This window comes from Mixophyes fleayi, chromosome 1 (assembly GCF_038048845.1).
Source record: "Mixophyes fleayi isolate aMixFle1 chromosome 1, aMixFle1.hap1, whole genome shotgun sequence".
NCBI lineage: Eukaryota > Metazoa > Chordata > Amphibia > Anura > Limnodynastidae > Mixophyes > Mixophyes fleayi.
In genome coordinates, this window is record NC_134402.1 from 308,439,345 (window position 1) to 308,465,871 (window position 26,527).

The window sequence follows — 26,527 nt, forward strand, 5'->3', positions numbered from 1 at the left end:
ACCATGCCCTTTCCCCACCTTTAGTGACCATGGGACACATGTGTAAGGCTATAAAGCTATCATATTGCCCATCACTGGGGATAGAATGTGTTAAATGCTGTATGTTTGTAGCTACTTCACATAACAGTAATCCTGTATTTGTGGTGAAACATCAAGGTTACTGTGTAGGAGTACTTGAGTAGCAGCCTATTAAACATTTGAGATCATCATCTAAGGAATGCCTCAGCGTACTGTCCCAAGCTATAGATGTCTACAGGCTGCATAATAACCATTAAGTTACTTACAAGTCTGCACTGGGAAATATGGTACTAACACATGAAAAAGAATGCACTTTTTAGACATGTTTTAGTAATATGTGAAAACTCTGTCGCAGCAATGAATCATATTCTGATAATTGTAGAAGCCCAAGTGATTTTGTAGTTGTGATAAAAGCCCTTAGCTTTATGAAACCCGCGCCTAATGCTCCTGAATTGTGTTTCATGCATTCGAGAAAAAACAAACAAAATGCTATTCTGTAATAAAATATATAGAGCCCATTTAAGTCTTAATAGTTATATTGTGCAAGTGTGCTAAATAAAGTACGTTTCTCCATACTTCTTAAATCGCATACGGCCCATTTGTCTAACCAGAAAAGTACTGTACACAAGTCTAAAGCTGGCATTTTTTTCAAGCAAGTTTACAAATATTCTCTATATTACCAGGCATTGGGCTAGCTTTGAAACTAAACCTGGTCAATATCAACTGGCCAATCATGTGTGGCCAGCTTAAAAAAATCACCAATATAAAAGTATGTTTTTGCAGTAAATGTCTCATGCAATGTGAATGTGGCAGATAAGTGTGGATCTATGGGTAGAATCTTGTATTAAGATATTTAGACATCATGCAATCAAGTCTAAAATATAAATGAGAACATAAAAAGCACAATGATAAAGTATATATCGATATTAGATATACAGGGCCTGAGTCATTAAGGAGAGCAAAGCATATAAAAGGAGAAACTCTGCACTTGGGCAAAACCATGTTGAAATGGAGGGGAAGGTCAATTTAAAATGTGGCTACAAATTTGTAGTTGGGATAGGGCATGTTCTAGACCAGTGGTGGGCAAAATCAGTCCTCAAGGGCTACCAACAGTTCATGTTTTTAGGATTTCTTTAATCATGCACAGCTGAGTTAATCTATTTGGCTGGGTCAGTAATTATCCGAGCTGTTTCTACAGACAGAGATCCTAAAAACATGAACTGTTGGTAGCCCTTGAGGACTGAGTTTGCCCACCACTTTCCGAGACCAACTTTAAATTTCAGTGCAAAAATAAAGCTATCAAGCATTTGTGTACTACATGAAAAAACAGCCAGTTTTTAACTTATGTGCAAAATAATAAACTAATTTGCACCCCTTGCATTGTAGCATGGTTTGTCCCGGAGTACATTTACTCCTTTTTTATGCTTTGCTCTCCTTAATGACTCAGGCCCACAGTGTGTATATTTTTTTCCCATTTGGCTGCCAACAATGTTACCTTGAGTATAGATAGGTCTCTCCAACTCAACAATAAAAAATGAAATAGTCAACTCTTCATTTTAACAACTTGGGTGTATTAATGTTATTTCATATACAAGAGCATTTCATGTATACATTTCAGTAATGTTTCTATTACCACTTATGACAAGTGAAATGTTCATTGAATGCGAATGGCAGTAGTGTAGACACAATGCAGAGCAGATATGAGTACCACTTACAGAACTTATCAACATTTCTCTCCAATCTTCTTTTAAACCTTTTGAATTAACGGCTATTAGTGATTGGCTGCATGTTTATGTTGTGATGCTACGAATATTCCACAGGTGATCACATCATAATAAAAACACCTACAAAAGGCTAAATTCCCTTAAAATATGACAACTAAACAATTAAATGACAGACAGTTAAATGACCGACAGTCAGGGCAGCATGGTGGCTAAGTGGTTAGCACTTCTGCCTCACAGCGCTGGGGTCATGAGTTCAATTCCCGACCATGGCCTTATCTGTGTGGAGTTTGTATGTTCTCCCCATGTTTGTGTGGGTTTCCTCCGGGTGCTCCGCTTTCCTCCCACACTCCAAAAACATACTAGTAGATTAATTGGCTGCTATCAAAATTGACCCTAGTCTGTGTCTGTGTGTCTGTGTGTGTATGTTAGGGAATTTTGACTGTAAGCTCCAGTGGGGCAGGGACCGATGTGAATGAGTTCTCTGTACAGCGCTGCGGAATCAGTGGCGCTATATAAATATATGGTGATGATGATGAGTTATTAGATGTAAATGCATCAACATGGAATAAAACTTCAAAACAGTAAACATTTCTTAAAATGCTATGCTGGTATTTATTCATATAGCTAACAAATAGGTGACAAGAAGTCAATGTGGTTTCAATGTGTTTTTTCTATATTTTTCTAATGAAAATAAATGTGTGTCCTTTAATCTAGCTCATCAAAATCAATGCTTCAAGAATCAAGTTCTCTCAACTGTTCATTTTTCCTGTGTTACATATTTTCTTCTTGAAAATGTAACATGCTGGTCTTCTCAGTAATGCAACAGTATTCAGTTTTAAGGCAAGGAAACAAACCAAACATTTTTTGGCCTCAAAACAGAAACCCTTGGCTGTCACTGACAATAAAGTCCACCACTTTTAATTAACGTTTAGAAACATCCATATCGGGATGCAAACCATAGGCCAAAAGGGGTCAACCATTCTGTTCTGCACAACGATTTGCTTTGACTCCTTACTCAGAGCAAACAAATGTAATGTAAAGAAAGGAGAGAAGACCTTTGAGGAATTGCAGTCTCATAGTTAACACACATAATCTGTTATATGTATATAATAGCAGTGTTCTCTCCAGCACCTATTTCCTGGGTGATCCATCCGGCTGTTTTTATTTGCCACCCGGCTCTTGGAACACAACAGAGTCCTATTATATTATTATTATCATTTATTTGTTAGGCGCCACAAGGTATCCGCAGCGCCGCACAAAGTACTAACAGTAGACTATACAGGGTGAAACCATATAGAGCAATGAACAAAAAGTACCAATACTTCAGAAACTCCGGCTAGTCATATGCAGTAAAGACAGAGCGGAAGAACAGGTATAGAGACAGGAGAGGAGGGGGCCCTGCTCATACGAGCTTACATCCTAAGGGAGTGTAAACAGACCAGACACAAGAGGAGCCAGTTGAGGCAAGAGGAGAGAAGGGAGGACGAGCAAAGGGAGGAGATGGGGGTTAAGTAGATGGTTGGTAGGCTTTGAGGAAGAGGTGAATTTTGAGTGCACGTTTGAAGGAGCGCAGAGTAGGAGAGAGACGGATGGAACGAGGGAGCTCGTTCCAGAGAAGGGGGGCTGCACGGGAAAAGTCTTGGATTCTGGAGTGGGAAGAGGCCGCATTGAATATAGAGCGGAGGGGGGAGAGACGGGAGTGGGGGAGGAGGTTACAATAATCAAGGCGGGAGATGAGTGCGTGGATGATAGTTTTGGTGGCATCCTGAGAGCGAAAAGAAAGGATGCGGGCGATGCTGCGTAGTTGGAAGCGACAGGCTTGGGCAAGGGAATGAATGTGGGGGGCAAAAGAGAGAGAGGAGTCAAGGGTGACACCCAGGCAGCGAAGTTGGGTGACAGAGGAGATGGTGGTGTTGTTGACGATAATAGAGAGGTCATCGTGGGATGGGAGTCTGGGCGGAGGAAAGACAATAAGTTCAGTTTTAGTGATATTGATTTTGAGAAAGCGCTCGGACATCCAGGAGGAGATGGCGGAGAGGCAGTCGGATACCCCAGCGAGGAGGGTAGAGGAAAGATCAGGGCTAGATTTACTAAACGGCGGGTTTGAAAAAGTGGAGATGTTGCCTATGGCAACCAATCAGATTCTAGCTTTCATTTATTTAGTGCATTCTACAAAATGACAGCTAGAATCTGATTGGTTGCCATAGGCAACATCTCCACTTTTTCAAACCCGCAGTTTAGTAAATAGACCCCAGAGTTGAATGTCGTCAGCATAAAGGTGATACTGAAGACCGCAGGAGGAGATGAGAGCAACAAAGGAGGAAGTGTAGAGCGAAAAGAGTAGAGGGCCAAGAACAGAGCCCTGCGGGACTCCTACGGCGAGAGGGTAGGGGGAGGAGGAAGAACCAGATGTGGATACAGAGAAGGAGCGATTAGCGAGGTATGAGGCGAACCAGGCATGGACAGAACCAGAGAGGCCGAGAGAGAGAAGAGTTTGCAGCAGGAGGGGGTGGTCCACGGTGTCAAAGGCTGCAGGGGGGTCAAGGAGGATGAGTACGGAGAAGTGAACCATGGATTTGGCTGATAGGAGATCATTAGTAACCTTGGCCAGGGCAGTTTCGGTAGAATGGAGGGGGCGGTAGCCAGATTGGAGAGGGTCAAGGAGGGAATTGTCCGCGAGGTGCCTGGTTAGGCGGCTGCAGACAATCCGCTCAAGTAATTTGGAGGCATAGGGGAGAAGAGAGATAGGGCGATAATTAGCAAGAGAGGTGGGGTCAAGATTGGGTTTATTGAGGATAGGAGAGATAAGAGCGTGTTTAAAAGAGGAGGGTACTACACCAGAGGAGAGTGATAGGTTGAAAAGGTGTGCTAGGTAAGAGCAGGCCGTTGGAGAGAGAGAGCGAAGGATGTGGGGGGGGATGGGATCGAGAGGGTGGAGAGGAAAGAATAAGGGAGCGAACTTCCTCACAGGTTGCAGGGCTGAAGGAGCACCAGAGTTGATTGATGGTGGGAGGTGAAGCGATGAGGGTGGCGGGAGAAGGGTTAGGAGGAGATGTTCAGTCTGATGGCCTCAATTTTGGAAGAGAAGAAAGTGGCGAAGTCAGAAGCGGAGAGGGAAGGCGGGACAGAGGGGGAGGGGAGGGAGCTGAACGTGGCAAAGAGGCGGCGGGGATTGGAGGACTGAGAAGAAATGAGGGACTTAAAGAAGGATTGTTTAGCTAGGGAGAGGGCTGAGGAAAAAGAAAAGAGTATGAATTTAAAGTGGAGGAAGTCAGCCAGGGAGCGAGATTTCCTCCAGAGGCGTTCAGCAGTGCGAGAGCATCTTTGGAGGAAGCGGGTGAGTTTTGAGTGCCAGGGTTGGGGAATAATGCGGCGTCGGCGGATAGAAGAGGCCGGGGCAACAGCGTCCAGGGCAGTGGTGAGGGAGTGATTATAGAGAGAGGAGGCCTTGTCGGGACAGGCCAGGGAGGGAAGGGGTGAAAGGAGTTTCGAGAGAGGAGGAAAAGGAGGTGGGGTCAATAGCATCCAGGTTACGTCTAGTGAGGGTGGCTTGGCTTTGGGCGAGGCAGGAGCAGGGGAGGAGGACAGAGTGAGGTAGAGCAGGTGGTGGTTAGATAGAGGGACGGGAGAGTTGGAGAAGTCAGAGAGATCACAGAGATGAGAGAAGACAAGGTCAAGGGAGTGACCAAGACAGTGGGTGGGGGAAGAGGTCCACTGAGTAAGGCCTAGGGAGGAGGAAAGGGCGAGAAGTTTAATGGTGGCGGGGTCAGAACAGTTGTCAATAGGGATATTAAAGTCGCCAAGTATGATGGAGTGAAGGTCAGAGGAAAGGTAGTGGGAGAGCCAGGCAGCGAAGTTGTCAAAGAAAAGTTGTCAAGGAAAAATTATAATAGAATAAACCATAGTTTCTCCTATTAGAACAGGCACTATCATCATCATCATTTATATAGCACCTCTAATTCTGCAGCGCTGTACAGAGAACTCGCTCACATCAGTCCCTACCCCATTGGGGCTTACATTCTAAATTCCATAACACACACACACAGACTAGGGTCAATTTGTTAGCAAACAGTGTGTGTTAGAACACTGACCACCAGTGTGACCAGTCCTGGCAGGTGTGGGCAACAGCCTCCAATTTTTTTTAATATTATTGCAAATTATTACACTGTCCCCACCCGGCTGCTTCTTAATGCCACCCGGCTGGCAAAATTTTCTGGGGAGAACACTGAACAGTATGGTGTATGAACAGTGCAAGAGAAACACTCATTTTTACAAACTTGGATCTCAAAATATAAACTTATATTTAAGCCTCAATTTTCATGTTCCTTCTCCATTGATGAGTAAAGAGACAGTTACTAATCCTGGGTGGAAATGCTGCCATAATGTAGCAGGCATTGAAGCAGTGTAAATGACCCTTAAGGATTCAAATATATTATTGTCTGCTATGGCATAGTGTGGATTTGCACCTTTGAGCAATGCAAGTAAATAACCACCACTCTGTTCCCAGTGGGGAAATTTCAGTGAGCTCCAATCTTGAAGCGGCTATGTGTCTTTATACCAAACCAATATCACAATTGCAGCATGAGTTATCCCTGAACATAAGGTCAAGATTTTCTAGTTGTTTTGTCTATTACAAAGGCAATTTTGTAATTATTCCTCTTTCTGAGCTTACAGTTGTCAACACCACCTTTGCTTTTAAACCACAAAAATTGTGGACCTGCAATGTTTTCTTACTTTGGCACAATTGCTCCCAATTGCCTACCCAGAGCATTTCAAGGTCCATGCACACATCCCTGTTACTAGAACTGCCACTCTAAAAGGGGATGCATCTACATTTGATGACTTGTGATTACACCAGAAGGCAAATATGATGAAATGCTGTAAACCTCACTTCATAATCCAACCTATCACCACTTTAGGACCATCCCATTCGTTAATTTAAACTTTGACATATTTCTTAGAAAATGCTTATGTTTTTAAAGAGACAGGAGCGCAAGAGGCATTAGGATTGTCTTCATTACATTTTGCACTTTTATGTGTGTGAAGCTTTTAATTACATTGCTTGAATGTCATCTAAAAATGCACTTTTCCCCAAAAGTGCAACTAGAAGACACAATATGTCCCATTATAAGTAGAGGCTGAGGCTTACAGCACCTCTGTGTGGGAGGGAAAAAATACTGTGCATGTGTCAGTAAAACTGGGACCGCCTACCTAAAATGTGCCTTCATCAGCTCATTTACATAATACTGACTCGCAAAACAAAATCTTGTTGCTCCACTTGTGTGGAAAACTAGGCATATTTTTGCACATAATCCATGCTTAGCAAGGCACACTTCAACCCGTTCTACTCTTCACAAATCCTGCACCCCGCAGATATCACCTCTATGGTCACATCCATGTGTGTTTCTGTAAAAAAAAGCATACCTATACAAAAGTAGGCGCACCCCCTTGCAAAACAGCGATTGCTCTGCGGACATGCACTTTCGCACAGCCATAATGTCTAGTTTGCGCTAAACAGAAAAGCTAAGCCAACTGGCTGGCACGGTTTCAGTGCAGATCTGCAACTTTCCACAATTTATTTTTTAAAAAAATAAAAAATAATCATATGACTGTTTTATCTGTAGAACTATAAGGATTAGTGATTTTCTATGTATTAAAATTTTGTGGCGTCAACCAAAATGCATTGCTGCAGAACTCGGCGATGCATATTTAAGCACTGCTGAAATGTACCATGGCGGGGCTACTCTGGGAAAGTTAAACCAGAGCCATTCATCCTGTCCTTTAAACTACCAACGGTTTTTAAAACTTGAAGCTTTCTCCTTTAAAGTCACTAACAAGATATTTTTATTTTTCAGTTGTATTTGTCGAATGAAAACATTTAAAGGCAAATGTGTAGGACCTACAGAGGTGTAACAAAGACTACTTGCAGACATCTTTATTCACTAGAATGCATGGTCAAGAGGCTAAACATGTGACAAAAGAACAGGCATAAAGATGGCACAATTCCCTAAATTTTCTCAGACTGCATTAAGAATAGCATAAATTAGTGTCTAGCATATGTTTTTCCCTTTTCTAGGTACCATTAACCCATGTCAAGACCAGAATATCTGGGGAACAATTATGAAAACTGTCCTACAGCTATCATGTAAAAAAAGGCATTGTTGACCATAGCAACCAGATATTTGCTTTCATTTCCTGTACTACACTGATATAATCTGATTCGATTGCTATGGACAACACCACATTTTATACAGTTAACTGTAATTGCTACTCAACTTTTATTTTTACAATCTATATACTTTCAACTAAACAGAGTATTAAAGTACTACTACTTTTATGACTGGGGGAAACAATCAGTAGTAGTAGTTAGGCTAAGCACACAGAAATTTTCTCCCAATGTGTTTTCTATAACGATTTTACCAATGGCTTGGGGGGGGGAACAAAAAAAAAAAACAAGCCCTGATCAGCATCCCGATTCATGTGTAGACACTATACATGTTTTACAAGACTTACTTCAGATCTGTGTGCTTCTTCTGTCATAACTATTGGCTGAAAAGATCATGACTCTGTAAACTCTATGGAGATCCTGATTGTGAGTGCATACACACTGCAGAATTGGAACAACATTGTTCAATCGCTGAACGAGATTTTTAGTACAGTTTAACAATATTATGTGCTTTGGAGCAATAATGGTTCCTCGTTGCAGGGTACACACTACTGTGTTATCAGGAAAATCAGTTGTTTATCAGTAATTGGCCGAATAATATTCTGAAATCACTTTAGTGTATACCCAACCTAAGTTACCAACCCCTGCCCTTCATGCAGCAACACATACTGCTAATTTCAGCTGTTTGGGGCACTTCTGGCTTCACTGCATCGCTATCCTTTTCAAGAGTCAAACGCAACAATATTGGATTAAGTGATTACGGTACCAAAAACTATCATAGCCAATTAGAAATTACCATGGGGGTAGAGTAGTAAGTCATGGTGCTAGAGGACTTTTCTACAGTCCTAGCTAAAGCTGCCAAAAAGGGTAACACTTTGGCTGAATTAAAACAAAATACCAACAATTGAACAGTGTGTGGCCTGAGATGCAATCAAAATAAATTCCTATTAAAGCAGATTCAATACAGTATGATGGTAAGCTAGGCTCAATGATAAACCCAACTGCTGTGTGTGGAACCATTATTTAACCAGTAAAGCAGAAATGAGCAGGAGGACCTGTTCTGCACTGCAATTCATTAATATCATCATTTATTTATATAGCGCCAGCAAATTCCATAGCGCTCCACAATTTAGAACGCATAAAACAATACAGAGTAATATAGAGAGGTAAGAAGGCCTTGCTCGCAAGCTTACAATCTATGTGATTTAACTGTTCACTGCAAATCAGAAACAATCGAATCAATCAAATTTAATTCTGTACAATTGACAAAATTGTTGACTGATCTGGTCATCAGAGTGTAGGTCCTGAACAGCCAGACAGGTAAGTAACAGTGTCACTGACCACAAATGAGGACACAACACAAAACACATATTTTACACTTTAAGGGGCATATTCAATTGACGGTGGGATCGCTGAAAATCCCGCGCTCCAAAAATATTACCGTTAATACGGTAATCTTGTGCGTAAAAACCGTTAATATGGTAATTTACTCGCTGGATTTCAGCTCGCAGCTCAGGGAGCTGCGAGCTGAAATCCAGCGAGATATTACCGTATTACCGTAATATTTTTGGAGCGCGGGATTTTCCGCGATCCCGCCGTCAATTGAATATGCCCCTAAAGGTCATCTATACCTGTAGTCAAAAAACACAAATACAGTGTGCTGCAAGTAAGTTCTATAACCCCAAGCACATTACAAACTTTCATAAATATTTACCTCACAGAACTCATGTTGATCATAACACAGGAAACCTTCAAAGCTTTCTTTCATCAGGACCTACCTGTCACTCTGCCCTTGGTGAGAATTTACAAAACTAATGTATTAAAAGGAAACACCAGCGTGAGTGTTGTAAAATGTGATCTTATTTAGAAGGACTAGTCAAATATTTTAGTAATTTCACACTGGAGTTAAGCTGGGTACACACTACAGGTTTTTCACCCAACTATCAGGCCAAATCACACGATAAACGACTGTTAGGACTGATATCGCATTAGTGTGTATGGTCCGACGATCATGTTATCGCACCAAAGCACATTGTATTGTTTGATTTGATATTATAAACTGACTAAAAAGTAATTTCAACAATGGAACAATGCTGAGCAAATTCTAAAGTGTGTATGCACCTACGACGAGTCACAATCTTTACAGCAGATGGTTATAGCAGATGAAGAGAACAGATCTAAAGGTAAATAGTGTAGGTGTGCACACATGAATCAGTATGCTCATTGGGACTTAAAATCATTGGTAAAATCGTTAAGATATCTCATTGTGACAAATTTGCAGCAGTGTGTTCCCAGCTTTATTGTTATTTATCCTGGCCCAATACATTAACTTACAAACAAAGTCTGTGCAAAAAAATTCAAAAAGTGACGTAGCATCTAAAAAAAGGGTAACAAATTCACCAAATGAACCAATTTGTTTAATTCTGCATGTAGCTTTATATTGTGTTTGTCCAATGAATTGTTAATGATTTAAATTCACCATGTGTAGCATTAATCAAGAACTGAAACTTAACTTTTGGGTTTGCCTTTGTCCCTTTCTTTTCGAAAAACCAAGGCTTAATAAACTTTCTTTTGTACATATTTATGGACGTCAGAAAACATAGACTTATTTAGAAGTGAATAGTACTTTAGAGTCTGCCCACACCTTCAGGTTGTATACAGCATTTGTTTTTCAAATTTTTACACAGGGTACACATCTATGCAACGATCGTGCAGATCACAAAATTCACAACCGTTTCGTCAGATACTGCAAGATGACGCTATCGTAGCAAAACACAACACATCTGTTGATTTGATTTTACAAACTTCCTAAAAGTCACAATGATGGAATGGCATCTTTTCAGCAAATGATTATGAGAAGGTAAATTGTGTAGGTGCGCACGCTTGAATCAGCATGCTCATCAGGACTTTCAATCATTGGTCAAATCGTTAGAGACATTGCATCTGAGGTAAGTATAGGTGTGCAACTAGCTTTAGTTATACTTCACTCCTGGTCAACCAGGGCTAATTAAAAATCACCAACAAATAGGGGCATATTTAATTGTTGGCGGTACAGCCAAAAGTAACGCACCCCGCGCACTATTACAGTAATAGTGCATGTAAATATCGTTATTACGGTACTTTTCATGCTGGATTTCAGCTCGCAGCTCCCTGAAATCCGGCTTACTATTACTGTAATAACGGTAATAGTTTTTCCGCTGCGGAAACCGCCAACAATTGAATATGCCCCATAGACTCTATTGGATAGCATTTTTTTTTATATATTTACAAAACCCTTGACCCTATATAAGTTGAATGCAATTAATGTGGACCTTATCTACTTGTAATTATACTTGGATATTTTGTACTTCTATTTACACATAAAGGTTTTTATTAGGTTTACTTAGTATTGGTGTGACTTGTATACTGACTGGCATGGCAGGATATGTGGCTCCTTACAAATAAGCAATGATGTTTATTTTTTCCCCAAACAGTTGTTACGTGACCAAGAGCAATGGGTAAACCAAAAAAAAAAAATAAGATCGACACTGCTAATTTACATACATGCTTATTTCGGTTTCTGGCTTATTGCTATAAAAGGTGCCAAATATTACTGGCGTTTCAGAACCAAGCAAAATGTTATTAACTGTCCTATATCAATACTAGGATTATGGATTAAAGGTAGTATAGTAGAAAGCATAGTAGTCATTTAGTAATGATCATCTGCAATATACTACCCGAGCTCCAGTAAACTGCTAAAAATTAATATAGCAAAATAATTTTATCAATTGGGTAAAAGGACCACGGTAACAAGGTGACTGTATATTCGGATTTAAAACAAACATTTATGTACCAGATTTTCTCTCAAGCAGACCCATAGAGATAAAGTGCACACTATTGCCATATGGAATACTAGACAAGCCTGCCATAGTTTACACACGAGTGTACATGTATTTATGGGTCTCGATGAACTAGTCATCAGTCACTTCTGCCAACGACGCCCTGCAAATATTTAAATCCGAGAACATGACAAGAGCTGGTGTGCACGGTGTGCAGGGCAGCCACGATGCAGCCGTGTTGCACTAACTAGCTCACATCACGTTCAGTTTGTGTTTATAGATTTGTGTTTGGGGAGGCCACGGTCCCGTGTGTGCGCGGGTACGCAGTTAAAGGGCGGCGCTTCCCACACCGGGGACGCGCGCCCGTAATCTACGCTAAATGGGAAAGGGCGGGAAGACGGCCTCCCCCAGACCAAACACGCATGCGCCGCAATCAACCTGTTCCCAATGCGCGTGTGCGCTACAAACAGTTTGCACTCTGCGCAGGCGCGCTACGCTCCGCCAAAGGAAGAGGAGGGGGCGACGGGAGCGCGCAAGAAGATTGTTGTGGGGAGTGCGCGTTTCCGCGCATTATACCGCGGTAGGTAGCAGAAACCCATAGACTTACCCCTTTAAGCCGCTTCATAAGTGTGCTCTTCTGACCACTCTTAGGTAATCCCCGCTCTTCAAGTGCCGCTCTTAAGTCGGTGACCCGAAGGCTGTCCAGCGGCCTCCCGTCCAGCGTTACATCCTCTAGCTCTGCCATTTTCTGCGCCCCAATTAAGCACTAACCCGGTAAGAGAGCGGAGCACCGGCTGCGGGGCGCTATACGACCGAGTTCGGCCGATCCCGCTGTGTGACGTCAGCCTCGGGCACTTCCGCCTCCGAGCTCGGGTACAGTCGGAGAATCTCTTCCCCCTCCTTCCTGTTACGTCAGCTTCGCTCAGCTACGAGGCTCCGCCCACGGCTGACGGCAGTTTAGTAGTAAGTCGTGTCGTTCCGATTATTTCAAAGAACAACAGCCACACCTAGTGGACATTAAGGGTATTGTTAGTGTTATTGAATGCTGCCAGCTATAAACCCGTACTATCTAGAACAGAGTTTCGTTAGTGTTTGAAGAACTACAAGAAGCATCTTCAATCTCAAAATTATTTTATTTAGTACAATAAATTATTTTGTCATTCATTAAGTAGTGTTAGTTTAAAAGCCACTGTAAATATCTGCAAAAAAATGTCATCCATGTGCCCATTAACAGTAGCATAGAAATACAGAGCTACCTCTTTGATATACTTGTATTTACGAGCTTTTTTAACACTTGTAGAACACAGGTCTAATATTGGAACACATTGTTCCCACTTGCGATTGAGTTGTCATGGTTTTTAGAATGCTCCATTTAATGACCTCCTGAATTCTAGTGATAAGCCAAGCTAACAACTGCATGTCAAACACCGTCTCACTGGCGTTTGAACTTGTGTTTTGAATGCAAATCAAATGCCAATGGGCATAGGGCCTAAAGCACATATTGTGACCTTGGGATATAAGTCGTGTCACGTGTGGCACATAATTGTAAAATGCTTTATAATGTGGATGTCATAATAGTCCAAATTGTTAGCTTAAGAGTTAGTTTTTTAAGCAACTTTGCTTGACGCTGAACTCTCTAATCTAAATTTTTAGATGTGAAAACCTTTCGAGTAATGTGAAAGTATTGTTTTAGACAAACTTACACCATGTTTTAGAAGGCAAAATATTATGGTTAAATCTGTTTTTTAAAGTATAATTATAGCATTGCAAATCATACTTTGTGTATATAAGGAAATCAATGCACATATCTGCATTTGAAGCAACAATCCCATGTATCATTTTTTTTCTTTGAAAGAAAGTTAAGTAACTTTTAAGAATGCAGTACACAGCTTACACATTTTAAGCTGCCTTCCTACAAATCATGATCTCCTTTTTAAAATCTCTCTAGGGGATAGACAGGTATATATGCCAGTCACATACAGACATACTCTCAGCATGCCATGTGAAGGCAGAGGGGAAATAAGGTGCGGAATGATTTTACAGAGCTCAGAGGGGCATGGCAAAGTCTCTCTGCTCACTACATCATGTGACTGTGGTTACCAAGGTAATCACATGACACTCTGGAAACTCAGCAGAATTATAAATCATTAATAGCAACCGGAAGAAATAAACCAAGGAAACATGGTAATTACAGAGATTCTTATACTCTGGCACAGTGATTTGTTTTAAAAAGACACACCTAATATTTCATGGGTTTGCTGCTTTAACGTATAGGAAAATTAAACCTTAAAAAATCTGTTGTAGTTGATAAGGTGAATACCTCACCTCAGGCAGCAGTGGGATTAGTTATTTATATTAATTTCTATATGCACCAGCATATTCCATAGCGCTTTACAACTGCCAACCAACACAATTATAAAAACAATAGTGGATAATACAGACAGAGGTAAGAGAGCACGCAAACTTACAATCTATAGGACAGGAGTTTGGTACATGAGTCTAAGTGGTGCATATTGCATATAGGTTCAGCCAGTTTGCAAAGGTAAAAAGTGCTTAGTGGGCTATCAACCGGGAATGGGAGCAGGTAATGTGTGGATGAGATGCACAGATCTTCTGCAGAACGGATGTGTCCGCTTGGGAGATAATTTGATACAAGTGAAGAAATGTAAATTGGTCTAGTTTCGTTGATGGCCTTGTATGTTAGTCAAATGGGGGAATTCAATTCCCCCCCAGAGTATCGCTGCGCTATACCTATTACTGTTATTACGGTAGATTTAACCCGGCTTTCTGCTCGCAAATCACAGAGCTGCGAGCAAAGTGCACAAGTTTCTTGAGAAGCTTGGAGGGGCATGGAAGCTGAGAGATTTTGTTTTTTCAGTATAGGAATAATCCCTGTGCTTGAACAATCACTGAAAGATACCAGTAGAGAAAGAGAGATTACAAATTTTAGTTAATGTTGGGATGAGCATAGGAGGCAGGGATCTACTGATTTGTGAGGGTATAGGATCAAGAAGACAGGTAGTAGGGTGGGAAGATAAGAAGAAAGTAGATACTTCCTCTTCATTTGTGGTATCAAATGAAGAGAGATTGTCAGAGGTTGCTGGGGAGGAATTGAGCTAGTTGTTCATCGAGGAAGAATTTACCTTTTCAAGTCTGATTGTATCAATCTTGACCTTCAAGTAAGAAGCAAAATCATTGACACTGATAGTAGTCAGAGGGTTTGGGGTGGGAGTGTTGAGAAGAGATTTAAATGTGTTAAAATTACATTATTGGTTAGAAGCCTGAGCAGAGATGGGAGATTGCTAAACAAACAATGCCCAGAGCATTTTGACAATGGTAGATAACGGTATACCTAGAAATACGATATTTACACCAATGACGTTCTGGTTTACGAAAAAGTTTCTGAAGATGTGTTACTTTAGTGTGCAACGGCTAGCAATAAAAGTCGACACAAAGTATGAAGAGTATCTGGGGCCAATTGAAGGGCTTTCTTTAGGATTTGGTGAAAATGTAGTACTGCCATGAGAGGAGAAGTAGAAATGGGGGGAAAGACGGTGTTTGAGAGAGGTGGACAACTGTTGAAAATTAATAGAGATATGATTTCTGTGAGTAGGGGTAGACTTGGTAGAGCGGTTTGACAGCAGAGTGCTTGAAGCTGATAAAATAATGCTCCAAGTGGAGAAAAAGAGTGTTATGGAAATCAGAAACTGAGCATAGTCTAGAGAAGACAAGATGCAGGCAGTGGCCTTCCTGATGTGCACAGTAGTAAGTTCACTGGGAGAGGCTGAGGGAGCAAGTTAGAGAGAGTAGTTTGGAAAGACAAGTAGAATGCGTGTCGATGAGGATGTTAAAATCACCCGTGATGCTGGGGATGTCAGAGGATAAGAAATGGGGGACCTAAGCAGAGACCTGTTCAACACGTTGTTGGTGTAGTCCAGTGGGCGATAGTTCAAAGCAAAACGCATAGAGAATGGGTTAAAAATCCGACTAGCATGATGGAACGTTTGGTAGAACTATGAATGGGGAAAGAAGTAGTCAATCCCCACTTCCTTGTCTCCCTCCAGGGCTGGAGGAGTGGGTGAAATGAAAGGGCCGTAGGTGAGGCAGTGTCTGATTATGTAAGCCCTGTTTCTGTTATTGCCAGACCGTTTGAGGTTGTTTGATTGTTTGAGAGAAATAGATTGTGTATGGAGTTAAGATTGTTACAAACAACGTGCATTCCATAAGGTATATTTAAAGGACTTTGAAAGAGATGGAGACAGGTAATAAGTTTGAAGTTTGCTGGTTTTCTGTAGTGTTCTAAATAGGATTTACGTGTATAGGATTAATGCAGGTGGTGGTGAGCAGTAATCTGGCATTCATTGACCTGTCGCCATGCACCTCTGGCATTTCTGTAAAGTGCCAATAACAGGCAGGGGAAGAGCTATAAGTCATCCGGTAAACTGGTTAATATACTGATGTACACTGCAAGACCTCGCTGAAATAAGTGTCTAGGTTTTTTCTTTAAACAAGCATCAATTATGCAGACAAGACAACCACGGAGGATCACCTCAGATGTACCCTTTGAAGGAATGTCCCAGCTGAAGTTGTAAATTACTCCATGGGCATTTTAGAAATGTATTATTATTGGCAACAGTACTGTCCATGGTATTGAAACAAATTATGATTTAAAGTGTATGATTACCAATACAATGACGTATGTACATGCAGATTAACTATGGCATTAAAGATTTATCTTTAGTTAAGGTTTTTATGTCTTGTAGGCCAAATATTAAATGTTATCTAATATATAAATGCTTAGTGGCGTCTGTGTGTGGGAAAAAAAACAAACAAGTTGCAGCGCCACCTGCTGGGCAGAGTTATACACTGACCTACTAAATTCTTAGTGTGTGTGGGGGAAAAAATTCAAAAAGGGCTGAAATTTGGTAGGGCTCAAACTCATTTTCGTGAGGTAATTTTACCTCATGAACACACATGTGTAGAGGCGTGTGTGTGTGTGTGTGTGTGTGTGTGTGTGTGTGTGTGTGGAAAAAACTATTTTCTCAGAAAGGGCTCATCCAATTGACCTGAAATTTGGTATACTGACATTATTTGACCAAAAAATTAGAATAGTGAAGTCAGTTAACTTCCATCATCCCCCCTTCCCCCCGTGGGAGGGGTAGTAAAGGCTAAATTTACGAGTTGAGGGGTCAAACTCCTTTTCGTGAGGTAATGGATTTGGGCAATAAAGGACATATTAAAATTTCCTACTATCTGTATGTATAGATTTAGTGTAGTCATTATAGTGTTCATTAGGAAAACTATTAAGCAGCCAATGAATGTGATGGACGTGATGATCAAGTGGCATGTGATCAGCAGTTGGAGATGGCTGCACTTTAGATCAGCTCTGTGCGTAACCTCCCACATAATAATTTTCCTCACCAATATAAAACCGCTAAAGATTAGTGAAGGCAGTGCTGAGAAGTGTCATCACACTAAGGATAGGGTTGTTTAGAACAGTGCTTCTTAAACCTGGTCCTCAGCACTCCTAACAGTGCATGTTTTCCAGATTACAAGTGAAATAATTAGTACCACCTGTGGATCTGTTACAATGTGTCAGTCAGTACTGAATACACCTGTGCTCCAACAAGAAGATATGGAAAATATGCACTGTTAAGGATCCCGAGGACTGGGTTTGAGAAGCACTGGTTTAGGAAATCTACGGAAAATAATGTGCATTCAGCTGCTGGACCCAGTGGGTGCAACTGTCGTTGTTGTCATCTCTGTTCCTCCTATGGTCAACTCAACAGCTGTCTTGGCAGTGAGTATGATACTAAAGAAAAGCATGCACACAGCTACTCCAAGCTGAAAGATTATAACAAGAGTGCCTGTGTAGCAGGAAAGCAACATCCTTTTCTACAACCAGAAGGAGGTTTAGTTAAGATAAATGGTGAGCAGTTATTGTGGACAAAAGCTGACTGCTTAAGATTTTTTACAGTGACTTTCATGTTTTGCGCCCTCGCCTACCACACTCTCTCTACTTGTACCCTCTGTGCTGCACCACAGGTGCACTTTCCCCACCAGCAGCTACAATTGTTATTCCACTACTTTATGTTTCAAGTGTTTCCCACACCTCTTAGATTGCAAGCTCATTTGAGTAGGGTGATCTTTAACTTCTGGTTCATGTCATTGAGGTAATTTTTGTCATAATCCCCTCATTGTACAGCACTGCGTAATATGTCAGAACTTTATACATAAAAGTTAACGATAATGAAGTTGTTCACAGTAACGGAAATTAAATTAGCAAAAAAGGTGCTCGTTTACACATTCATTTAAAATGTGAGGTATCCCTCCTTTTGTTTTTCACCAAATGTGTATATACTATGTATATGAGTATGTTACAGATTCTCCAAAAATGATACACTGCAACATTAAAACCACCTGCCTAATATTGTGTAGGTCTCCTTGTGCCGCCAAACCAGCTCTAACCTGTCGAGGCATGGACTTCACAAGACCTCTGAAGGTGTCCTGTGGTATCTGGCACTAGGACGTTAGTAGCAGATCCTTTAAGTCCTGTAGTTCCTTGCGAGGACCATATAAATATTAATTTGAGAGAAAAAGTGCAAAAAAAGGATTGTCTGACCCTTAACTACACACTCATTTTTTCAACCACAACAAGATAGTAAATAAACTGTTGGTTTTTTTTTATTAATACTATCAACATTAAAAGAAATATTATGGCCATCGCCTGATGTATAGCGCTATACAAACAAGAAAGAAATACAGGTCCTATGTCGAATATATGCAATATTAACTACAACCCATTTGCTAGTCTAATAGCTCCCCATCTATTCTTCCTCTCCCTACTGCCTTAGTTTTTCACCATGTCTCATTGTTCCCATCCAATACCCAGCCTCACCCCCTGCCATCATCTTCAACCCAGATCAAGCCCACCCCCTTTTTCTGATTTCTCCAACTTTCCCTACCACTCTAACCACCATCTTGTCTCCTTCACTCTTTCCTTACCTCCTGCCCATGCCCAGATTTGATCCTGCTATTTTTCTTCTTCGCTTCTTGAAACTCTCTTCTCCCCTCTATCCAGTGAGTCCGCCCCAACTAGACGGCCTCACTTTACAACCACACCCTCACCACCACTTTTGACTCCCCCCTGCCTCTTCTGTCTACTTTCACCGCATAAAACAGCAACCTAGGCATTTCAAATTTATCAGATTCCTTCAAAAATGCACATGTAGTGCCGAACACCACTGGATGAAATCTTGTTCCTTGGCAGACTTCTATCATTTCAAGTTCATCCTCTCATTCTACTGTTCTGCCCTCTCTCTCATTAAAAAATCATTCAAATCTCTCATCTTTTCAGTCTTCCAATCCCTGCTACCTAATTACTACTTTCATCACACTCCTTTGCCCCCCCTCCCATCCCATCTTCCCTTATTACCATTGACTTTGCCTCCTTTTTCACTTCCAAAATTGATGCTATCAGTCACGATATCTCCTCCTGCCATCACTCTTTTGCCACACTTACTACTGCACCATCCTCTCCCTCCAGCCACCACCTTTTGTGCTCCTTTGGCCGCATTATGGGTGATTAAGTCCATTTTTTTTTATTATCCTTTCCACTCTCAACCTGCCCCCTGGATCCCATTACCTCCTCTCCCCCACTGCCTGCTCTCACATTGCTCTCCTCTTCAATCTGTCCATCTCCACTGGAATCTTCCCCTCATCCTTTTTAAACATGCTCTTGTTTCATTCACCCTTAAAAAATCTAATCTTGGCCCCACCTCACTCTCTAACTACTGCCTCATTTCTCTTCTCGAAAATACTTGAGCAGCTTGTCTACAACTGTCTCAGCAGCTACCTCTCTGACAACTCCCTCCTTGATCCTCTCCAATCTGGCTTCTGCTCACTCCACTTCTAAGAAACTGCCTTGACCAAAGACACCAATGGTCTTCTCTTGGCCAAATCCAGGGGCCATTTCTCTTGACATCCTCCTGGACTTCTCTGCGGCCATTGACACTGGATCACCCTCTCCTACTCCACATCCTTTACAACATTGGCCTTTCTGATACCGTCCTTTCGTGGTTCACCTTCTACCTCTCCAACCACTCCTTCTCTGGTCCCCACCCACATCCATCCTTTCTTACCATAGGAGTCCCACATGGTTCTGTCCTTGGCCCTGTGTTTTTTTGGGTGACCTCATCAGTTCCTTTGGCCTCCATTACCACCTCTATGCTGACAACACTCAACTCTACCTCTCATCTCATGATCGCTCCCTTTCCCAATTGCCTCTCTGCCATGTCCTCCCGGATGTCCTTGTGCTTTCTCAAACTTAACATGGCCAAAACTGAACTCATGGTCTTCCCTCCATCAAGAGTCTCCTCCCCTCCCGACCTCTCACTGTTGTCAACACCATTATCTCCTCTGTTCCCCCAACTCCGCTGCCTGGTTGTCGTTCTTAACTTCTCCCTCTCCTTAGCCCCTCACATTCAATCTCTTGCCCAATCCTGTCGCTTTCAGCTCCGCAACATCACCCGTATCAGACTTATCCTCTACCAGGATGCAACCAAAACTCTTATCCATTCACTGATCATTTCTCTTCTCGACTATTGTAACCATCTAATTACTAACCTCCCTTGCTCACATCTCTCTCCTCTATGATTTATACTTAATGCTGCAGCTAGACTTATCTTCCTCTCTCACTCCTACACACCTGCCTCCCCTCTCTGCCAAGACTTACACTGGCTCCCCTTCCTCTACAGAATCCTCTTCAAACTACTCACCCTCACATACAAGGCCCTCATCAACTCCACTGCTCTTTACAGGCTTCAATGTTGAGGGATGTGATGGGTAAGATTGCACCCAGTGTCTGATATGGAGATAAAAATCTTGAGCTGGAATGTCATACTTCGCTTGTAACTGGGAAAAGGGAAGAAGTGAGCTGCTTCCCGAAAGATCCTGCATTCATCCAGCTCCCTGTCTATGACAAAGGTCAAGACGGATGTCTGGCATGAGTTGTTAAATGGCCAGGGTAGATAGATTAGAGGAGGGAAGAGGAGAGTCTGGGGGTGAGCATCATCTTATCCCAAACAATAAGAGAGTTTTTGATACTACGTAGGATAGTTACGGAGACCAATCTACCGGGTCTATACAACCACAGGAGGTCGACCAAGGGGAATGGAGAGGAGTCCCTGAGTTGATCTAGTAGGACAGCATGTTGATAAGCCTTCTAATTTTGGCAAGGCCAGACCACCTCTCAACTTAAAACAGAACATTCGCTCTCTGAATAGTCTAGGACGTTTATTACGCCAAATAAAACCAAATGCAATAGTATCAAATTTATTGAGGAGAAACCCGAAGACAAGGTAGGGGATGTAACAGAACAAATACATGATCTTTAGAAGCAACTCTTCCCAACCAAGAGACCTCATAATTTTCACAAGATTTAGTAAGCGTATAAAACTGTCTAAATACTCAATGACTGATATAGGATTTGGGGGAATGCGTATGCCTAGGTATGTTGTAGATGTGGGGCACCATTGGAATTTGTATAGTGATTTAATGGACAGGAGCGAGTCCTGCAGGAGGACCACCCCCAATGCCTCCGATTTGGAGGTATTTCGTTTATAGTAAAAGGCCTCTGAAAAGTCCTGCAGGATTCGGGATAATGTAGGCAAGGAGGATTCGGGTTCCGTAATAAACAGGAACATCCGCGAAGAGGTATATTTTGTGGTGACTGGCCCCCACACAGTTTTGCCTGACTGCATCATCCAGTCTAATCTTTATAGCCAAGGGTTCCATTACCAACGCAAAAATTAGTGGGGAGAGGGGACAACCCTGTCTGGTGCCGTTGGTGATTTGAAAGGAAGAGGAGCCTATTGCTGGAGACCCTGGCCGAAGGTACAGGTACAGGCTGGAGATGGCTTGGAGAAAAAAAATCCATCCAAATTTGGTTAGAACTGCAGACCTATATTCCCATTTGATCCTATCAAATGCCTTTTCGGCATTGCGTAATAGCAGTAAAAAAGGACAGAACTGGTGTATGTGTCTCAATGTTTAGGACCATCCTTGTATTATCTGGTGCCTGTCTGCCAGGCACAAAATCCACCTGAACCAGATGAATCCGTTATGGGAGAATGGCGTTTAGCCGATTTTGTGTATCTGCTGGCTGAATTAAATAATGTAGTGAGGACACGGGTTAGCTTGGGCTGAAAGGAGGAGTAAAAATGTGCATGAAGCTGCTGGGGCCTTGCTACATTTCACGGATTTTATTGCACCTCTGACTTCATCCTTCATCCAGTCCGAGCACAGGGCCGAGGCCTTCTCAGAAGACAGGGATGGGAGCGAGAGTTCCTGTTAAGACTCATTAGATAGCTGGGTCAGAGATGTGTCCGCCTTCAGATTGTAGAGACACCTATAATAGGAAGCACACTGATTAGCTATGCTGAGCAGGTTAGAGACGGGTACCTTGTGCAGTGCACAGAACTTTGACTTGGTTGATAGCGTTCTTTCCACGAGATTTACGGGCCAACAGTTTGCTCTATTATCCAGTGTGTAGAACCGCTTCTTGATGCTAGCCATGGTGTTGATCTATAAAAGAGAAACCTCATAAAATTTTGCTGCACAAGACAGTTAGCTCAGCTTTGATCTTGGGATCCAAAGGGGTACGTTTATGTTGGGCTTTACCTCTGATTGCGTTTTCCAAATGGTAGCTGCAGCCTGAATTGCTACCCCCCTCATAATTGCCTTTAGGGCACACCATTGGGTAAAAACCGAGGTATCCTCGGGTTTGTTAAACTCTTAGTAAAAATCAAAACGGAAGAAAGGGAAAGACGGGGAAATATAGGAGGGTGCATAAGGACAGAAAAAACTGAAATAGCACCCTAAATGAAGGAAAGGAAGTGGCAGAAAAGTAGTATATGTGGGGGCATGTGCCCGGGCCATGGGCACTCTAATCGAAAATAACCTAGAACAAGATATATAAACAAGACTGAAATAAGCCCACCTAACGTATAGCAATTCTATAGCATACATATAGGTATGAGACCTAAAGGTATCACAACTGAGTAAGGCAGGGAATATCAATAGCATAACAGTTTAAATCTTAACATCAATAAGAAAAGAGCAATAAGTAAAACCTTAGGTCAATTTAAAGAATGTGGCACCTCTGTAGGGAAGGAGACAACAGTGTCTAGGAGGAAGAATAAGAATTTCCCCTACAGAAGTACATAGGGATACAAACTATCTGAAAGGATACAGAGTTCAAGCCAATATCGGCAAGAATCGAGACAGGTTAACACGCTTCACCGCATTTGATGTTAGCAGTGAGAGGCTTACATGGTGCTTGCAGACCATTCTTTGGTGACACGACTAGGTTTGGGAGTGGAAGTCTGGTCAAGTAGCTCAATGTCCCAATCTTTCAACAGCAATATTGTTCACATGAGGTATGACCACAAAAGCTCCATTTCTGTGGACCAGTAGTTTAGTCGGGAAGCCACATCTGTACTGGATATTGGCAGATCTTAAGGCTGCTGTGACTTGGTGAAACAACCGGTGTTTGGCCAAAGTAGTGGCAGAAATGTCTGGGCATAATTGGAGATCCCCAATTTCTGCTTGGGTATGGGCAGAGGGCAAGGAGGCTTGTAGTATCTGTTCCTTAATCCTGTAGAAGTGCACCCATAGGAGGGTATGCCTGGGTGCAGAGTCCGGAGCATTACGAGATTTGGGCAAACTGAATACGGTCTGAGTGGGTCGGTATCCGAAGCCGATGGTAGTAGCCTACGGAACAGGTCAGTAGCATATTCATAAAGATCAGAGTTAGTGACAATAACCACTTCCTTTAAAATGACTTTAATGAAGATGAAAATAAAGTTACACATGCTATTTAAAAGGGGAGAAAACTGCAAAAATGTGACCAAAAGAATCTACTGAAGACCATTTGTGCAGTAGAGTCTCATTTATTTCTCAGCCAAAATCTTCTGTTTACCAAAGCTAATTAATATGATTCATGTACCTTTTAAATAACAGGTCAATTCTAGAGTTTCTCATTAGAGACCAGGGGGTAAATGTATGAACGTGCGGGTTCTTCAACACCCGCGTGTTCGGCGATTAAATTTCAAGCGGCGCTGCATTGTAAAGGGAGACTTCCCTTTACAATGCAGCGCCGCTTGAAATTTAATCGCCGAACACGCTGAACACGCGGGTGTTGAAGAACCCGCACGTTCATACATTTACCCCCAGGTTTTATTAGCTTCAAGTTGACAATTTTCAATTCTACATCAAATGAGTTCATGCATTTTGGAATAGCCTATAATCTGAGCCTTCTCACGTTTTAGGAACTAATACTACTAAATGTTTTACAGTAATATGAGCTATGTTTGCCATTTTAGCCTCGTGATAATTCACCTTAAATTCATACCTCTTAACTTTTAGGAGAACTGTGCGTGTTGCAGTAATTGTAAAAATAAAGCACAACTGGAGAGTGTGATGCTGGTTTTCATACATGTACCCCCACAGATTCAAAGTGTAAGAATTACAGTTTCTTGTATTAGAAATTAATACTAATTATTCTAATTTCCGTTGCATATGTGGTATTTTTTTAAAAAATAAATAAAAATTATTCTGGTATACATTTAAAAGCTCAATTTTTGCACAATAGGGGACAATGGGAAACATTTATCATCCTAAGGATGTATGTAATACTTGAAGACTGAAAAACAATGATCAAAAAATGCACTTTACAAAGAACTGAAGACCTACTTGCATAGAATTTGATTTTATTACCATTATTGGGAATAGCTATAGTTCATGGCTTGGACAAGATAAACTGAAATGTCAGTCATGGAATCCAGAGGAAGAGTGTCAAAAGATGCCCAATTGTTATTAATTGGCCTTTAAATTATAGATTACTTAAATACTGTTAACATGCAACACCTTTTGTACAACTTTTATGTTACATATTGTCTTTAAATAAGTTCAAGTTTCAATATATTGTCAGTGTAATATCCTTTATTTATAGAGCACCAATATATTACTTTGTACATTGAGGGGATCATGATAGAAATAAATAACATACAATGACCTAAAACAAGGTAAAGGTGGCCCTGCCCAAATGCACTTACAGTGTGTGTGTGTGTGTGTGTGTGTGTGTGTCTGTGTCTACTGAAGGCAGAAGCATCATAAACCACCAATATTAAAGCCGCCCTTGGTAGATGAAAAATAAACCAGTTGCTGTAGACATGTCAAAAAAAGCACCATGTCCTCTACCATCTACCTCAACTGAACCTGCTTCCTCTTATGTTTCTGGCTTTGCTCTTGTGCTGCATGGGAGTTGCTGTGTGCTCAGCCCTGTGCTCACTAAGCCAAGGCCCTTGAAGTTAAAATTAAAGAATGCTGTATATGTCCATTTGCAATGTATTGTAGAATGATTATTTTTAAATTATATGTGCTTGCTTGAACATATGCTAGTCAGTAAAGGGAAGACCTTGTGGATGGTTTTCACCTTTGAGTTAGAGACCCCAAATGTATAACTTCCATAGATATAAGGGATGCAACTGTTGTGGAGATATGACATGACAAAGCAGCAATATGGTATCACAGCATAATAAGCAAAAGAGCTTTAATTATTGCAGCACAGACAACGTTGCCTTTTTCTCTTCGTACTACGTATTATGCTGCTCTGTTATGTTGTATACTGGTCCGTAAAACCATTGTGGACGTAAAGTGGTTTCTATATTACATTGTGTACTGAGGCTTACACTTTGTGGTCATGTTGTCTTAATTTGTATGAATTGCCCCATTATATTCCAAATTATTTACCTTTACTTTGTGTTTTCCTCAAGACAAATGTATGTTCATAATAATAATAATAATAATAATAAACTCCCATTTGCCTGATTCCAAAGGACCAATGCTCCTAATTTCCCAGTCTTATGCTTCCATGACAATCATAATATATATTACTGCATTGCTATGTGTCAGATATAACTTCATTATAAGTGTGTGCCTTTATTTTCCAGGTAATGACAGAGGAGGCTATCCCTATCTCATATGTCCCTTCACAGGAAATGCACTGCCTTCTTCATTGGTTTTCTGAATGGACAGAGTCACAGCGCAAATGGTTTCTTCAGGATATGCTGTGCAAGGCAGTGCCTGGAAAACTGTGCTTACTCCTTGAGGGAATGGGCTCACTGAACCTTTCTGCTCCACCACCCAGCATCTTTCAGTGCCAAATGAAACTGTGGGATCAGTGGTTCCAGGGCTGGGATGAGGATGAAAGGAATGAATTTTTGCGACGATTAGAGCAGCAGGACCAAGATTTTGTGGCACTGTTTTACAAGGAGGTGGCTGGAACTGCAGGCAAGGACTGATGGTCAACATCATGAATGGTTGCTGAGGATGTGAAAATTCAAAAGTGGGAGTGACTCATGGAAGAGCTGATTGAGTTGATGGGAGAAGTTGGGGGGCATGTGAAAGATGTGCTGGATCTAAATCAGAATCATTTTGCAGGCATCATTGATCTCGGAAAACTGTTAAACTCCACTGTTGGCGCTGCTTAGAATTTATAAACGTGTATTACTGCTAGAATATGTTGATATAAAAGTAACCAAAGACAGTTATTTTAGGCCTAACAGAAGTAGCCCATCTGATGAAGCAATTATTGAATGTGGGAAATTGATCATAAACTTATTACCCTGACATCTTTTGGTTCCTTTACTCTATAATAGTAAAAATTGTAGCGGCAAGAGTTTGGATTTGTCTTTAGCAATGTAAAGGTGATTAAATTTATTCTCGTATATTCAGTTGAC

The 26,527-nt window shown here is 41.4% G+C and overlaps 2 protein-coding genes across 4 annotated transcripts in view; one reads left to right on the forward strand and one right to left on the reverse strand.

The window, feature by feature from the left end:
* ACIN1 (apoptotic chromatin condensation inducer 1) overlaps nucleotides 1-12,471 on the reverse strand; it is a 59,284-nt gene extending 46,813 nt beyond the window's left edge. Inside the window, exon 1 of the mRNA XM_075211394.1 lies at nucleotides 12,334-12,471. Within this exon, the coding sequence (XP_075067495.1) occupies nucleotides 12,334-12,471 (138 nt within the window). The remainder of the gene's footprint in view (nucleotides 1-12,333) is intronic.
* C1H14orf119 (chromosome 1 C14orf119 homolog) lies at nucleotides 12,203-26,517 on the forward strand. 3 transcript variants are annotated; one of them, XM_075211434.1, is made up of 2 exons: nucleotides 12,203-12,306; nucleotides 25,739-26,517. In XM_075211434.1, the coding sequence occupies exon 2, from the start codon at nucleotides 25,742-25,744 to the stop codon at nucleotides 26,087-26,089; it is 348 nt and encodes a 115-aa protein (XP_075067535.1). In that variant the 5' UTR covers nucleotides 12,203-12,306; nucleotides 25,739-25,741; the 3' UTR covers nucleotides 26,090-26,517. The 3 variants fall into 3 exon arrangements, with proteins under 3 accessions (XP_075067535.1, XP_075067528.1, XP_075067540.1); XM_075211427.1 differs by lacking the exon at nucleotides 12,203-12,306 and adding an exon at nucleotides 12,572-12,689; XM_075211439.1 differs by lacking the exon at nucleotides 12,203-12,306 and adding an exon at nucleotides 22,770-23,509.
* The last annotated feature ends 10 nt before the right edge of the window (nucleotides 26,518-26,527 follow it).

Bases quoted from the DNA above. Each gene is read 5' to 3' on its own strand.
- C1H14orf119 (XM_075211434.1), top strand. From the start codon at position 25,742: ATGACAGAGGAGGCTATCCCTATCTCATATGTCCCTTCACAGGAAATG.